Genomic DNA, 15,525 nt, shown 5'->3' with positions numbered 1-15,525 from the left:
TGGTAAATCTATAACTAATGGCTACAAGTTAGTAAGTTGAGACTTATTTGGGATATTTGTGTAAATTTCTCAAAGAATAAGGAATTTTTTACACTGTGTAGTTGCCCACCCGAAAAATTAAGTGCCAATATTCAATATGTGTATAATTAGTATATAACATATGTATATTGACTACCAAATGTAAATTTAATCGGGTGACCAAATGTGTAGTTTCCTTAAAGTGATGGTATTTCAAAATTCAAAGTGCAAGCCCAAAATTAGAACTTGTTCCTCTCAAAAAACGCGAGAAATTAAGAAATAGCCATTTTTTTGAATCGGTAATTGAGAATTAGTCGCGATTTCAAAACTAATTAAAACATAGACACTTTTTCAAGCGAAAATAATATTTGAACAAAAATACTCAAAATAATATTTGAACAAAAATACTCCCAATTTAGTAAATGCTGAAGAAGGCCTCTTCTTCATATTTTTTGGTTATTTCGAACTCGAGTATTATACGGGAGTGTAAACTTTTACACAGTATATTATGTTGGAGTTGGAATATGAAATGATGAGAGTTCTAGTTTTTCATTTTTTCGCTTTTTCTAAATTCCATGATACTATACGTGAATTTTATTTGTTAGAAGTTCCAATTCCAACCTTTTTTGCGAACCCAACATATTTCTTAAACTTCTGCCATTTACTCCAATTTTTTCCTTGAATTCTAATATTTTTTTGCTTGAACTCCAATATCTTTTTTTATCAAATTCAATATATTTTCATGAACTTCGACATTAACGCTCGCGTTTTATGCATGAACTCCGATATTTTTTTCATTAAATCCAGCAGTAGCTCCAATATTTTTTTAATGAATACTATTATTTTTTTCCTGAACTCCAACAATAGCTCCAACATTTTTCATGAAATCCATCGTCAACTTTCAACATTTTTACATGTACTTCGTCATTTTTCACGGTTCAAACTCTATAAAAAGAAGAACAAACGACATAATATGTTTCTATAATAATGAAACTAAAAAGTAAAAGCGAAGAGAGAACATTAAGTTCCAAAAAATACAGTCTTCAAGTCTTATACATTTAGATTTTTTAATGCAAAATAAGGTATTCGAACATATCTTAAATATGTGTTACTTTTCCCACAAGGTTCATATGAGCTTTATAGGGGATATTAAAGAGAAAAAGAAGAAGCAGAGAAAAAGAAACTAGAGTTTTGATGTTTAGTTGAGGATATGTTTGTCCACTTATTATAAAGTGGCTAAATTTAAATCAACTGGGAATTGTGGTTACTTATCAATTAACTTGGGTAAAATTGTATGGGCTAGCCATTATTCAGACTGATAATTAAAAAATAGCTAGCATTTGCAAAATAATTAAAAAATAACCACTATTTTAGCTGAAACACGAAAAGTTCCAGCATAATATGCTGAATTTTGGAGTTTATGCGTATAAAGTTCGAGCATATTATGAAATTCCAACATATTATACTGGAATCTCATGTATACAAAATTCGAACTCCAACATATTATGCTAGAATTTTTCTGGATTTTAAAGGTCGTTTTTGTTTAAATTTTATCTTATATAAAAAGTGACTAGATTTTAATTACTTTTGAAATTGTGACTATTTTTCAATGAGCAAACTTCATTTATGGCCAACCGCTAGAAACTAATATCAGCCGCTAGCCACATAATTGCAGTATGCATTTTATAGCCCAAAACTAATTAAAAGGCTAGCCACTGACCCAATTATCACCGAAACACAATCCTTCCTTATATTTCAAATCCCATCTTTACACACTTCCGTCCTTCATCCAAAAACCGCTCTTCTCCAATTCCAACTCAAGTTCCAAAATAGAAAAATGAAATCTAAGATAAGAAGCAGAAATTTGAGATCTTCAATGCCGTCGTATTATACATACCTAAAGCCAGGATGATTTAAGGGACTAGGGTTTCTCATAGGGGAATTGAATCGTTGTATTTTTCTAGGTTACTTTTTCCTTCTGGTGCTGTCAAAGCTTTTGTAATTGAAGCGACGACGAGTAAGTTTCCAATCTCTGATGCTGACGGAGACCTCGTTCCTGCGACTTTGGCTCCAACGACGGTGAAGTGTCTTCTACTGTAGAAAATTGAGAGGTTTCTTTGAGCTGTTGTGTCCATAGCAACAGTAATAGAGCTGAAGGTTTTTGATTTATTGCATTTTACAGGAGAAACAAAGATGATGGAAACTAATGCATAGTCTAACTTTAGGTCTCAATTTTCTTTAATTTTTATCTCATGGATAGTCTTCACTATACAAAATATGTACAAATAGACTTTTATTATACAAAAAATATACAAAATAGACTATCACTATACAAAAATATACAAAATAGACTGTCACTGTACAATTTATATGCAAAATAGACTGTCACTATACAAAATATATATAAAACAGACTATCACTATACGATGAATATACACTAATGATACATTAGGGATACACTAAAATATAGAGGATACACTTTATATACAAAATTTATACAATGTAATAGTATATATACAATTTTTATACATTTTATAATAATAATAATAATAATAATAATAATAATAATAATAATAATAATAATAATAATAATAATAATAATAATAATAAGCAGAAAAGTGACTAGAAAACCCCACGGCTTTTGCTGCTACTCTTGTATCATGTATCGTAATTGAGTAAATCTTTTTAATAATTGAATTAAAAATTTTGTGATTTTTCTAGGTACACAAACAATTTTTTCCAATGAGAAGTAAAAAAGATAAAGAGAAAAAATATAGATCTGAAATGGGAGATAGAGAAGGGAAGGAAAATGAAAAAAAAACCAAAAAAAGATAAAAGGAAGACGAAGAAGACATAGAAAAAAAAAGGATAGGAATGAAAATGGTAATGGGAAAAAAATCTGTGCATTAGATAGAATGAAAGAAAGATAAAAAGGTGTACATTAGATAGAATGAAAGAAAGATAAAAATGCTAGGATTAAATGTTATCTTGGTAAGATAAATGCATTGAAAATAGATAATAGCTACAAGTTGCAAATAAATTGCCATTTCGTGTAAGTGGGTAAAAATATGGGCTATTAAAATTTTGAGGGGCTATAGAAGGTAATTTTTTCATTTTTTAGTAAATTAGGCTACTTCTGATTTTGTAGATGGCCCAATACCAACCTTTGTAAACGCTGGAGGAGGCCCAATAGGTACAAGCGAATTTTGGCCCGATTCAATTTTCTCTCTTGCTAAACCTTTCTCTCTCTTCTCGGAAAACCCTCCTGCAACTTCACCACTCTCTTCTCGGAAAACCCTCCTGCAACTTCACTACTCTTTTCTCTTTGCAATGGCAAAGACTAAAAATTCTACAGACATTGAAGCACTCCAGTCAGATGTAGCTTCTTTCGCTTCTTCACTCGGTCTTGCCACCTCCACGCCGTCTTCAGGCTTCGATGACTCTGACTTCCGCAAAAAAGGTCGCATCAAACAGCCACCTACAAATGATAATAATACCAATACCGAGAAAAGCTCTCAACATGAAAAGGAAAACAAGTTCAACAAAAAGAAAATCAATAACAACGATAAATTCATAAAAAATCCCAAGCCGCAGCCTAAAGCCGAACCTGAAAAAATCGACAATAATTTATGGAATACAACGCACAGCAAATACAAGAACATGCCTAAGCTTCCGCTTGTGAAAGCGAGCGCGTCGGGGGTATGGTACGTTGATGCTGCAGAATTAGAAGATAAAGTTATTGGGGAGAAGAAAAATGTTGAGATTAAGAATTTAGAGGAGTGGAAAAAGAAAGTGGAAAAGAAGAAGGAAATGGGGGAGAGGTTATTGGCGCAGTATGCAATGGACTATGAGTCGTCACGAGGACAAAGTGGAGATATTAAGATGGTACTTACCACGTTAAGGTCAGGAACTGCTGCTGATAAAGTGTCTGCCTTTTCTGTTATGATTGGCGATAATCCAACTGCCAATTTGAGATCACTTGATGCTCTTTTAGGTATTTATTCTTCTCGAACTTTCTGCTGGTTATAGCTAAATTCTTCTGGGGAATTGATGGACTAATGGCTTGTTATCCATACTATGGTTTTTTTTTGCTACTCATGCTATAGGCTAGTATCATATATTGTAAAAAAAAACATATCTTTTCAAGTCCATTTGTCAAAACAGTTTATTTTCCTCTGCTTTTTTATTTGATGAAGAATTTGCAAACTTTAACTCATGAAGAAGAAGAAGAAGAAGAATGTAAGCGGAGTCAGATCTTGACAAAAATGAGGCAAATGACTGATAAAGAGCTGAACTTTGCAGTTAGAGATACTCATTTTGAGCACTCATTGAGTCATTGTAGAGGTTTTATTTATGCACAGTTAAACATGGGTGTTCAACAGGAAATACAATTCATGGAAGCTAATCATTTTTAATGTAAGAATACTTCATTTTGTCAGATTTTGAGTCTAGAAAGATATGGTTATTTCAATCAAGGAGGTTACTTTTAGGTGTAGTGGCATGGGAAAGGAAAAGGTCTAGACTTTGCACTGATAATGTGAGGTGAATCACTGAAAGGGAAGGAGGATTAATTAGAGTTTCTTCCTTTTCCTTGACTGGTCCCTAAGGAAAGAGGAAAGAAATAATACGAAAGTTTTGAATTACATAGTTGTAGCTACTTGATATTTCCTTTCTAGTTCAGTTTTTTTTTTCTTTGTTTGGTTTGGCAGAAGGGGTTCAGATTTATTTCTATCAACTCCCACTTCCCCCAAACCAACCAAAGTAAAACATATAACTCTCACCTCTCCTCCATCCCCCTTAATTTGCATCCTATTCATATGTACCCATTCTTTACTTTCATTCGCCTGCTGCTATACATACTAAAAGTTGGGATTCTTTTTAATAACTTTCTGTTATTGTTACTTTATGTATCCTACTTAATTTTTCATCTGGTTTGTACAACAACAACATATCCAGTGTGATCCTATAGGTGGGGTCTAGGGAGGGTAGGGTTTATGCAGACCTTGCCCTCCTGCCTTGTGACTTTATTTATCCTACTTAGTTTTTCATCTGGTCTGTGTCCAAGATTATTAACTTTTTAACCTTTCCTTTGTCCTGCCTTGAAGGGGCTGAAGTATTAAGATTCTATCTCCGGGTTTGTTTGTCGCGAGAGCTTGTTTCTAATCAAGATAAAATGACAATGTAGGGATGGTGACAGCTAAAGTTGGAAAACGCCATGCTTTGGCAGGTGTTGAAGCATTGAAAGAACTGTTTGTTTCTAGGTGCGCTAAACTTTGTTTTTCTTTCCATATTGATCGTCCTTATTATGCTTAGTTCATTCATTATTTGACTTTGAAGAATTTATTCTATCCAGTCTGCTGCCTGATCGCAAGCTGAAGACACTCTTTCAGCGGCCGATAGATCATATTCCGGATAATAAAGATGGTTATTCGCTTCTACTCTTTTGGTATTGGGAGGAATGTTTGAAGCAAAGGTACACTTAAGCCAAAACTTTTCGGCAAGTGTTTCATGGTTCGATTATTTGAGCTCCAAATATGGTAGTGTATGTGAAGCATTGTTTTAAAACTTGAGCCAACTTTTGGGGGAGTGTCCCAAGTTGACCCATAGCCCTGCGTGGTTGATGGCTGTTGAGTGTTCTCTCCTCATCTTAGTGCATCAGAGAAAGGGTTAGATACCTAAGTGGGACTCCTCTGTTCCTTTTGGTAATCGAGCAGGCTTACTCCTATATGCTGCATTCACGGTTAGCAGTTTGTAAGTATACGAGTTATTATAGATGTGGGTGTTAGGTTGACCATGATTCACCATAGGTTTTAGGTTGATAGGTCCCATGTGCTTGTAATATCATGATACCATCAATGTGGGGAATAGACATTGTGCGCTAGGATATATTTGATAGAACTCTAAATGTTCCCGATTTGATGATTTCATAGAGCATGTTAGAATCTTTTTTCAATAATTCACTTTATTATATGCTTGTTTATTTTGTTACCATGTTGATTTTCAACTAAATAAGGTTTTCTCCCATATAAAAAAAAGATGTTGATTCTCAGTTGAATAAGGTTTTCTGTTTCAGGTATGAGCGGTATATCACTTCTCTTGAGGAAGCGTCAAGAGATGTCTTAGATATACTCAAAGACAAGGCATTAAAGGTTGTTATTGACAGTTTTATTGCACATCTGTATAGTTGCCTATCTATGTTTCTCCTCAAAGCAAATTATTCTTCAACGTTTTTTTAGCTAATTGTCTCTTAGAAAAGGAGAAAAGAATGACTCATGAGAGAAACTTTTATTCCTTCTTGCTCTTTGCGCTAAGCCAATTGAACTGCTTATTTTCACTACTCACTGGTGACCATGTGCCTCCCCATTCATTTAACCTCATTAGGAAGTTCAAATTTATTATGACAATGTAGTTTATGCTTTACTTTTGAGAAAATCTTACTTTTGACTTCAAAATGTCAAATCGAGACCTAAAAATTGAGTGAAACTCAGCAACTGCTAACCTACACATAATTTGTTATTACCTTTCAAAGTATTTGGAGGATCACACCGATCTTTTTCTCTGAATATACCAATTTATTAGGACGCTACCTTCAACCAAATAGAGTTAATAAGCTTCTACAAAATTTGGATAGCTTCATTACTTGTCAAGATTTTGCTTTTAAGTTTCTCATTTTGCTCCTTTCATAGTAGTTGCACTCGGTATTTCAGTCTGAAGTGTTGATTTTGGTGTTGCATCTGCACTGCAATTGGGTTTCCTGTAGTTTGATATTTTCTGAGTGTCCATATGTTGGAAGACTTCGATTATGTGATCCAAAAAAGTGGGGAAATACTTATCTTTGTATTTATGTTTTCTAGACAGTTTATGTTTTGCTTAAGTGCAAACCAGAACAAGAGCGTCGATTGCTTGCTGCCCTAGTAAACAAGGTGCTGCTTTACCTCATTGCCTCTGGTGCCATTTACTTTGTTCTGGAGAGTTCTTGGGACCGTGGAGCTCCAGCTGATACCTCTTCACTTTCTTGCAGCTAGGAGATCCTAAAAACAAGGTTGCATCTAATGCTGATTATCACCTATCAAAGCTTTTGGCTGACCATTCAAATATGAAGGTAAAACAAAGTATTTGGTTGAGCGTGCTTAGACATACAAGTACTGATAAAAAAAGGTGCTCGGACATACAATATTTTTTTTTAAAACTGATAAATGTTCGTTTGTTGGCTTTGACATTACTATATTGATCACATCTTTAGCCTGTATATCCTTCATGTTGTGAGGTCCACGATTGTAAAGCAAAGAGCTTAATTATTCAAAAGAAAAAAATAAAGCAAAAAGCTTAATTATTCAAAAGAAAAAAATAAAGCAAACAGCTTTGGGATGATGCTATCTCTAAATTTGCAAGTTGGCTTCAAGGAGTGTCCCTCAAAAGAAAAAAGCTACTTTCAAGAGTGCTTGTTGAAAGCCCATCTGAAGGATGTTGTTCATGCATAATCTATCCCATTTAAAATGGAGAGTGCCGGTGTAGTCGTTATTCTGTTACAACTCAAATTGTTAGAAGTTTGTGCAAATACAAATCTAACTTAGTTGTGATGTTCGGATAAGACCAAGCAGGATAATGTGCTCTTTGAAAATGGTTACATTTTTAGAATATTATGCCTTGAAATGCATATTGAAATAAGGACTATATTTCTTAAGCATACACGATGGTTTGGTGGGCAGGTACTATTACATCAATGTCTTAGAGAGTCAGCTGGACTATAGACAAGCTGTTAGGAAGCACATGCCTTAGCATTACTGAAGTGCAGTTATGATTTCTGTTGTGATACTTTTCCTGATGAAAGTTTGTTGTTTAACGTGTTATTTGTTTTATTGTGCAGGCTGTAGTGATTGATGAAGTTGATAATTTTCTTTTCCGGCCTCATCTGGGATTGCGAGCCAAGTATCATGCTGTATGTCGAAGCTTTATTGCTATCTTTTTTGCATGTCACACTAGGTACTTCGTGGTTGTATTTTCAACTGCGAATACCTTTTGTCCTCTTCAAGTTCTTTTTGTTTGCGATATGATAAATCTTATTCTACAGAGTGTGTCCATCCAAATTCTTCTGTTTGGTTTGGATTATGAGAACTGTTACTGTATATAAGTGACTATAACATTACCGATTAAAACAATCCTTTTCTCGAAGTAATAGCTCCAAAAATTTGGTGTATGTGGTTAATGAAATTGATTGAACCGGTAAAACCTGATTCCTTAAGATAAATCAAACCAATAAGCCCTAATTTTAAATGTCATTGTGGTTTGTTCTTAGGTAGGAGCTTTTTTTCTGCTTGCTTGTTTTCAGTAAACACATTGATGTGATCCTTGTCTTTTTTCTGAACTTTACTATTTTTGAAACTTACTTTTGCTTTAATCTCCCGACTTGGCCATTTGATCAGAATATCTTTATGAGTCTGTTTATAAGTATACAACAATAAACTCAGGTGGCAAGTCATGTTGTATTTATTTATTGTTCCAATTTGCTGTTAGCGACATTTCTAAATATGCTAATGCAGATGTGTAGTTTTAAAGTCGTCATCTCTAGATATTGCTGATGCAGAATATGTAGTCCTAACGTCCTACTTATCTGTAATTGTAACAGGTTAACTTTTTAAGCCAAGTTCGTTTAAGTCACAGGGGGGATGGCCCAAAGGTGGCAAAGCGTTTGATAGATGTATATTTTGCTCTATTTAAGGTATGATCTAGAGCTGTCATAGTCCAATAAGTTAGTCCTATGCATCTTTCCTCTTTTGTCTTAGTAGAGCTGAGAGCTTCATATTTTATTATTGAAGCTCATCAAGTGTTTTGCATAACTTCATGTAACATCCTTCTTTACCTCCTTTTATCCTGAATCAACATTTCAGGTCTTAATATCTGAAGCAGGGGATGGACGGATGATGAATAAAAAGAGCGAGGGACATAAAGAGGTTTCTGGCACTTCGAAAGAGAAGAAAGAAAAAGATTCATCAGAATCTCATATTGAAATGGATTCACGCTTGCTATCAGCACTTCTTACGGTTTGTGTTGGCTAGTCTAGTTCTATTTCTTTTTTGTTAATTCTTCTGGATTGCACAAAGAGTAACACTTCTATTTCTCAAAGGAGCATTTGCATTTGTCGACTTGGTGGTGGTTAGAATATAAAAATCTGTCTAGGAACTGTTTCATTGAGGTAGCTCGTTTAGTCTCTAGTCAACAATGCAGATGTTTGGTAATTCACATAATTTACTGGATTCTTTCTTTTAAGATAAAAAAACTAAGGTTTATTGTTGAAAGATGAGCGCAACTGTAACAGTGGTGCTCGACCCAGTTTGTATGTACCACGAGTAATCCACTGGTTACCTTCCACCTTTCTCCTATGCAGATAACTGATAGAGCTTGGTATGTGCGTGAATGAACGTAGGGATGCACCAAATCATTCTAATAATTAGCTTGCTATACCATTTTATTTATTTGGAATGGAGCGCATGTAGTGTAAATGACCCAAATACCCTTATATTGCTCCTTTCTCCAACCCTAATTTAATACTCATTTTCTACCAGTAGTTTCATTTGATTACAGTTTAGGAACTACACATCTAGAAATTCGATATTTTAGAGAAGCACAATAGAATTAAACTAGACTTTGAAAGGGTTAATTAATTTGACTTTTAAATATAATCTTTCAGAATTTACAATTTTGTGTTAAGATTAGATAATCTATTTGGATTAAAATAGTAGTAAATGGATTGAACCGAAATCAATATATATACATTTTCAAAGTTCTATTATAATTTTTAAAAAAATTAATATGACAGTTTTTATATTTTAAAGATATTATTTTCAATAAATTTCCTTTCCCCACTTCTTTTTCTTCTTCCACATACAACCACATTGCCCCTTTTACGTTCTATGTCCAGCAACTTCGCTTTATGATTCCTCGAGCTTGCTCAATCTTTGCAGCTTCTTGCATTAGTGCTTGTTATGCTTCACGTTTCTGCTGGTTTGGAAAAAATAGTGATCTGCTCCATTTGCTCAATTTTCTCCTTTGCAGGGTGTGAACAGAGCATTCCCTTTTGTTTCAAGTGATGAAGCTGATGATCTCATTCAGGCCCATACACCCGTCTTGTTTCAGCTGGTAAGCTCTGATTTATGATATTGGTCATGAAGTTCTTGTGGAAGACTGCTCGCTCGATTGTTGGATAAGTATCTGATGTTGTTGAATAGATTTATCTTTTTTATAATTTGCTTGGAATGTGCAGGTTCATTCAAGTAACTTTAATGTTGGAGTTCAAGCTCTCATGCTCCTAGATAAGATCTCAGCAAAAAATCACATTGTTAGTGATCGATTTTATCGTGCCTTGTATGCTAAGCTCCTTCTACCAGCTGCAATGAATTCTTCCAAGGTATGTGGAAACGTTCATAATTATATTCTTGTGCTTTCTGGTTCAGCTTAAGCTTTTTTGATAGGACAAACATATACACTTGAAGAATTCCCTTCCCGCTCTCGAACCAAAAAAAGAAGGTTCGTTGTTTAATCACTTTTCTGTTTTAGGAAGTTCTTGTAGAAAGTGCAGGGTGATAGTAGTTAGAACTGTCTTCAATTAACACATATGTCGTTTAGGATTTTTTTTTTTTGGGGGGGGGGGGGGGCAGGGAAAGAAAGAGAGAGTGGTAGATTAACCTCTGTATTGGCATTGCTGAGGTCAAGATCTGTGTGGTCCTGCTCTTGCTTCTAGTTCCTTTTCTTTTGTAATCTTTGGTGTCTGGTCTTGTCTGTTGTAAGCTTTAGATGCACACTTGATTTGCAATCTTATGGGATCAAAGGCATATAGTGTACTTAGAGATTTGATGTGATTAATGATTATAATTAGGATTATGGATTAGTTTTTCAAGGTTGATATTTAGGTTCAGCAAGTTTGAAGATTAAATGATGCTTATCTTGGTGGTATCCATTTTTCCATTCCCAACTTCGGAGAAAGCTATGAAACAGTCGTCAATGTTATGGCCCGCAGAATTTGCAAGAAAGTGGGGAGGCAGTTGCTTGAGCTAACCTCTTACTTGCTTTTTTCATTGTTGGCTGAGGCTGGTATGAATTATGGGTTCTTGCGCATGAAGGGGGTTGTGAAAATCAAATAATTGATGGCTGGCTGTTGAGATCTGTATTAGAGTCTTGGATACAACCCTTTTCTCACTTTCTGCTTTTATGCTATGTTAGTTCCTTTGTTGAAAACTTGACGGATAGCATGGCTCTTGTTCCGATGACCCATTATTCAAAATTTTTCTCTAACTTTTGATGGTAGGAGAGTGGACTACCATAGTGGTGACATATTGATGGAGCTCTTACATTGAGTATAACTTTTATCCACAATTTAGACTTCACTATCTAACCGTAACGTGCTTGGTCATTACTAGGTAACTTAAGCAAAAATGCCATGGTTTAGAGATACCTTCATTTTGAAAACAATATCAAGCAGAGAAAATGAGATTAGAAAAATTGAAAATTCCAAGAGTGAACTAAAGTTTTGGTGAAGCATCCATATTTTGTTGCAAGATGTTCTCTGAAGAAAGCCATAAACATTCATAACTAAGAACTAAGGTAGTCATTGCTGCACACATCCTTCGATTTATAGAGGAAATAAGCCCCAGCACCAGAAAATCGAAGTCATAGAGAATGAATATCCGAAGCAACTTATATGGATGTCATACGCCATATGAATGTGAAGCTAATATTATTGATGTATAAAGTAAGTGAGCTGTAAAAGTTGGCCATCCCTGTATTTAGTAGCTGCATCATGTTGCTCTTTTTGTCACAGATCTTGAGAAGGTTAAGTTGTGAGGAATTAGGTCGTCCTCCTTTCTGAAGTTTGCTGCTACTTTACCTGGTTACACGATAAACTTCCCATTTGCTTTATTAAAAGAAGTTTTATCAGACCTGTAATTTTAGACATTATTTCTTCAGTACTTCCAGCCTTAGTTGTGCTTCTGCTGCAACCCCCTCCTGCCGAGAATGGAAAACATATGGAAGAGTTCTTGTTGTCTTGAACTAAATTTTGTCATAATGCATCACTTTATGGCAATGCTGATTATGACCTGTATTCATTCAATTGATGACCAATTGTGCTTCAGTTAGGATCTAACCTTAAGTGAAATGGCTGTTTTTTTTCTTGCTACCTTAATCTTTACCTGATTATGTCTGAGCGTGTTCTGGTTTTATCTGCAGGAGGAAATGTTTATTGGCCTGCTACTGAGGGCTATGAAAAATGATGTAAATGTGAAGCGAGTTGCTGCATTCTCAAAGCGATTGTTGCAGGTTTGTTCAAGGTGTAAATTTGTTATTATGTGAAATCTTGCAATGTCAGCAATATGAAAGAGCAAGTATGCTAGGTGTATTTAATTTGAGGCAGATGTTTGTCATGTATTCTCCTGCAAGTATATCAAGTTTAGGCTTCCATTGGTTTTATATAAATTTGTGTGATAGACTATCAAATAGCTAATTCGAATTCACTGAAGAACCACACTGATTCAAACATAGTTTAGGGAAAAAGAAGCTACTCGAAGCTGTATATTATATTCTTTCATATTTTTTTTCCATCAAGGAGCTGTACTCTTTTGGTCCTGTGCTTGAATTTCCATTTTATTTGATTTAAAAAGCCCACATACTGGTTTTGCCCTCTTGAGAATTTGTTTTCATTCTTACACCTTACTATCGAGTGTCTGGTATTAACAGGTTGCAATTCAGCAGCAGCCTCAATACGCATGTGGGTGTCTGTTTCTTCTGTCCGAGGTCCTTAAGTCAAGACCAACTCTCTGGTAGGGTTGTAGGAATAGTATGTTGCCATTGACGAAGTTTACGACATGGCTAAAGGATCTTTCTTGCAACATGAAATGTCTTACATTTTTCATGCAGGAACATGATGCTGCAGAGTGAGTCTGCTGATGAAGATCTTGAGCATTTTAAGGATATTACAGAAGAAGATGAAAATCGACCCAATCCACCAAATCGAACAGATAATGCAAGTGAAGTTGCTCTAGAATCTAACCACTTGCAAATTCGCAATCATTCCCTGCAGGAAGATGGTAGTTCTACTTCCGAGTCTGAGGATGATTCACTCCAAGCTAATTTGTCGCCTGCTAGAGGTGGTTTAGATGAACCAAAGGATTCTACATTGCTGTCCGGATTTAACAAACTTCTACCTGAAGGTTCAAATGAAAAGCACTTACTGCCCGGAGGATATGATCCACGGCACAGAGAACCTTCATTCAGGTACTGTTATTACCCACTTTCTGGCCTTAGATATTGTTATTGCCCTCTTTCTGGCCTTAGATATTTATTAAGCCTGTGAAATGTCACGAGCAAAGATCAAAGACTATCTTGCTTATCGTGCTGCTTTCATTTGAATTGGCTATGATTCCTTTTTGGCTTCTGGCTTCCCAAAGGTAGATAACTTTTTTACATAAAAAAGACACTGTCCGTAAAAATATAAGTTCTGTTACTTCCTCTTTTTCCTTTTATATGAAAGTGGTTGTTTGGAAACATACCAAAAGTACCCTTTGTGTCTTTTGGTCTACAACATGCCATGTCATTCCTGTAAGAGATTCTCATTCAGATACGCAAGCTGGCCAAGAAACCACTGTTGTCCAAAAAAATAGGACATCATTTAGGGTAAAAAGATATACTAAAATTAAAGAGTTTCTAGATGTAGAAAGGTGGGAATGGATAAAAAAACGAAAGAGTGTCATTAAATATAATGGAGGGAATATGTGTAGAATACACCTTAGAAATACGAAGTCATTGATAGTTGGTATATCTGCCCTTGTGTAAATGGGGATATCCTAATTATTGCACTCTTGTTGCCAGCACGCGAACCTCTTTACTGAAAATAATAGAATATTTTATCAATTTCTTCTCTGAGTATACAGAAAATGTAATTTTTCTTTGTTGACTTGTACAAATAAATAGCAATGCAGATCGTGTTAGCTGGTGGGAGCTGATGGTACTGGCATCACATGCACATCCATCAGTTGCTACCATGGCTAGAACCCTTCTTTCAGGAGCAACCATTGTGTATAATGGTAACCCCCTGAATGATCTTTCGCTGAATGCTTTCCTCGACAAGTTCATGGAAAAGAAACCAAAACAAAACACTTGGCACGGTGCCTCCCAGATTGAACCGGCTAAGAAGGTTAGTTGTTATAGATAACAAAGGATATTTACCAATACCACTTTGATTCAGGCTTTAATTGATTTACTCCGTCACTGCTTGCACGAAAGTTTGACGTGATTATTTAATATCTCTTGTTTCATCACATTTATCTTATTTTTCTTGCAGCTTGACATGCAAGGGCAGTTGATTGGGTCAGAAATTCTCTCCTTGGCTGAAACAGATGTACCCCCTGAGGATCTTGTCTTCCATAAATTCTACGTAAATAAGATGAAGTCGTCGAAGAAGCCTAAGAAGAAAAAGAAGAAGACGCCAGAGGATGAGGCTGCTGAGGAGTTTTTGACTGCGGATGGTAGCGATGTCGAAGATGAGATTGATGAAGATGCTGCTGATGAGAGTGAAAATGAGGAAGTCGACAGCATGTTAGAGTCCGGTGGGACTCCCTTGGAAGCAAACGGTGAATATGATTACAGTGATTTGGACGAGGTTGCTAACGAAGATGATGACGAGTTGCTTGGTGATAACAGCGATGATGAGATGAATGCTCTTCTGGAACATGATGGAGCTGACATTAATTCGGGCAGTGATGACGAAAATGATGCAGAAAAGGCAGATGAAGATGATGTTGTACATCAAAGAAAAAAGAAAAGGAAGTCAGACAAGCGTGCCGGAAAATCCCCATTTGCTAGCCTTGAAGACTATGAACATTTGCTTAACAAGGACAGCGCAGAAAAGCCCACTAAATCAAGAAAGAAGAGAAAGAGTTCAAATTAAGCATGCCCCTATTTTACATGAAAGAGTTGCTGATTTTGATACCCTATCCTCACAGATTCTCCTGATATAGGTGAAGGAACTTTTTATATACCATATTGTTGCCTCAATTTTTCCAGCGCCTAATGTATTGTGTTGTAATCTTAAAATGCTTAGCTGATAACTCCAACCAATTTATACCTTGTCGAATCTACTATTCCAACCAATTTAATTCCAATACACATTAGAAACGACAGAAATATTTTGCAAGTTTATTTACAGTGGACAACTAACTGATCACATTTTATTTATTGTTCTATATTGACAAGGTTGTGATGGGCTGAAATGCCGTGAATAGTTCGGGGTTGATATTACTCGACCACACCTTATAGTTTAAGGTGTGTAAATTTCAAACAAATATATTCCTCTGAACGTGAATTGGAGGTCGGAATCCCAAGGAAAGCAATTACTATTAGGATAATTGAATTGACTAATGAGAATTTAGCTATTTGGTACTAAAGTCTAACACTAAGGGTGTGTTATACTTATTTGGTATAACGGAAAATATTTTCCGTGGAAAATATTTTCTTGGA

At 35.3% G+C, this 15,525-nt stretch overlaps 1 protein-coding gene across 1 annotated transcript; it reads left to right on the top strand.

Moving 5' to 3' along the window:
- The first annotated feature begins 3,207 nt into the window (after positions 1-3,207).
- On the top strand, positions 3,208-15,186 carry LOC107819648 (protein SLOW WALKER 2). Its single transcript, XM_075256101.1, has 16 exons — positions 3,208-4,012; positions 5,204-5,279; positions 5,372-5,491; positions 6,092-6,167; positions 6,873-6,941; positions 7,040-7,120; positions 7,886-7,957; positions 8,645-8,737; positions 8,907-9,059; positions 10,072-10,155; positions 10,280-10,423; positions 12,241-12,330; positions 12,748-12,830; positions 12,928-13,284; positions 13,981-14,203; positions 14,351-15,186. Exons 1-16 carry the CDS (start codon positions 3,349-3,351, stop codon positions 14,954-14,956), a joined length of 2,991 nt encoding a protein of 996 aa, XP_075112202.1. The 5' UTR covers positions 3,208-3,348; the 3' UTR covers positions 14,957-15,186.
- Positions 15,187-15,525: the final 339 nt, after the last annotated feature.

This window comes from Nicotiana tabacum, chromosome 6 (assembly GCF_000715075.1).
Source record: "Nicotiana tabacum cultivar K326 chromosome 6, ASM71507v2, whole genome shotgun sequence".
In the NCBI taxonomy this organism is placed as follows: Eukaryota; Viridiplantae; Streptophyta; class Magnoliopsida; order Solanales; family Solanaceae; genus Nicotiana; species Nicotiana tabacum.
This window is presented reverse-complemented; position numbering and strand designations above follow the sequence as displayed.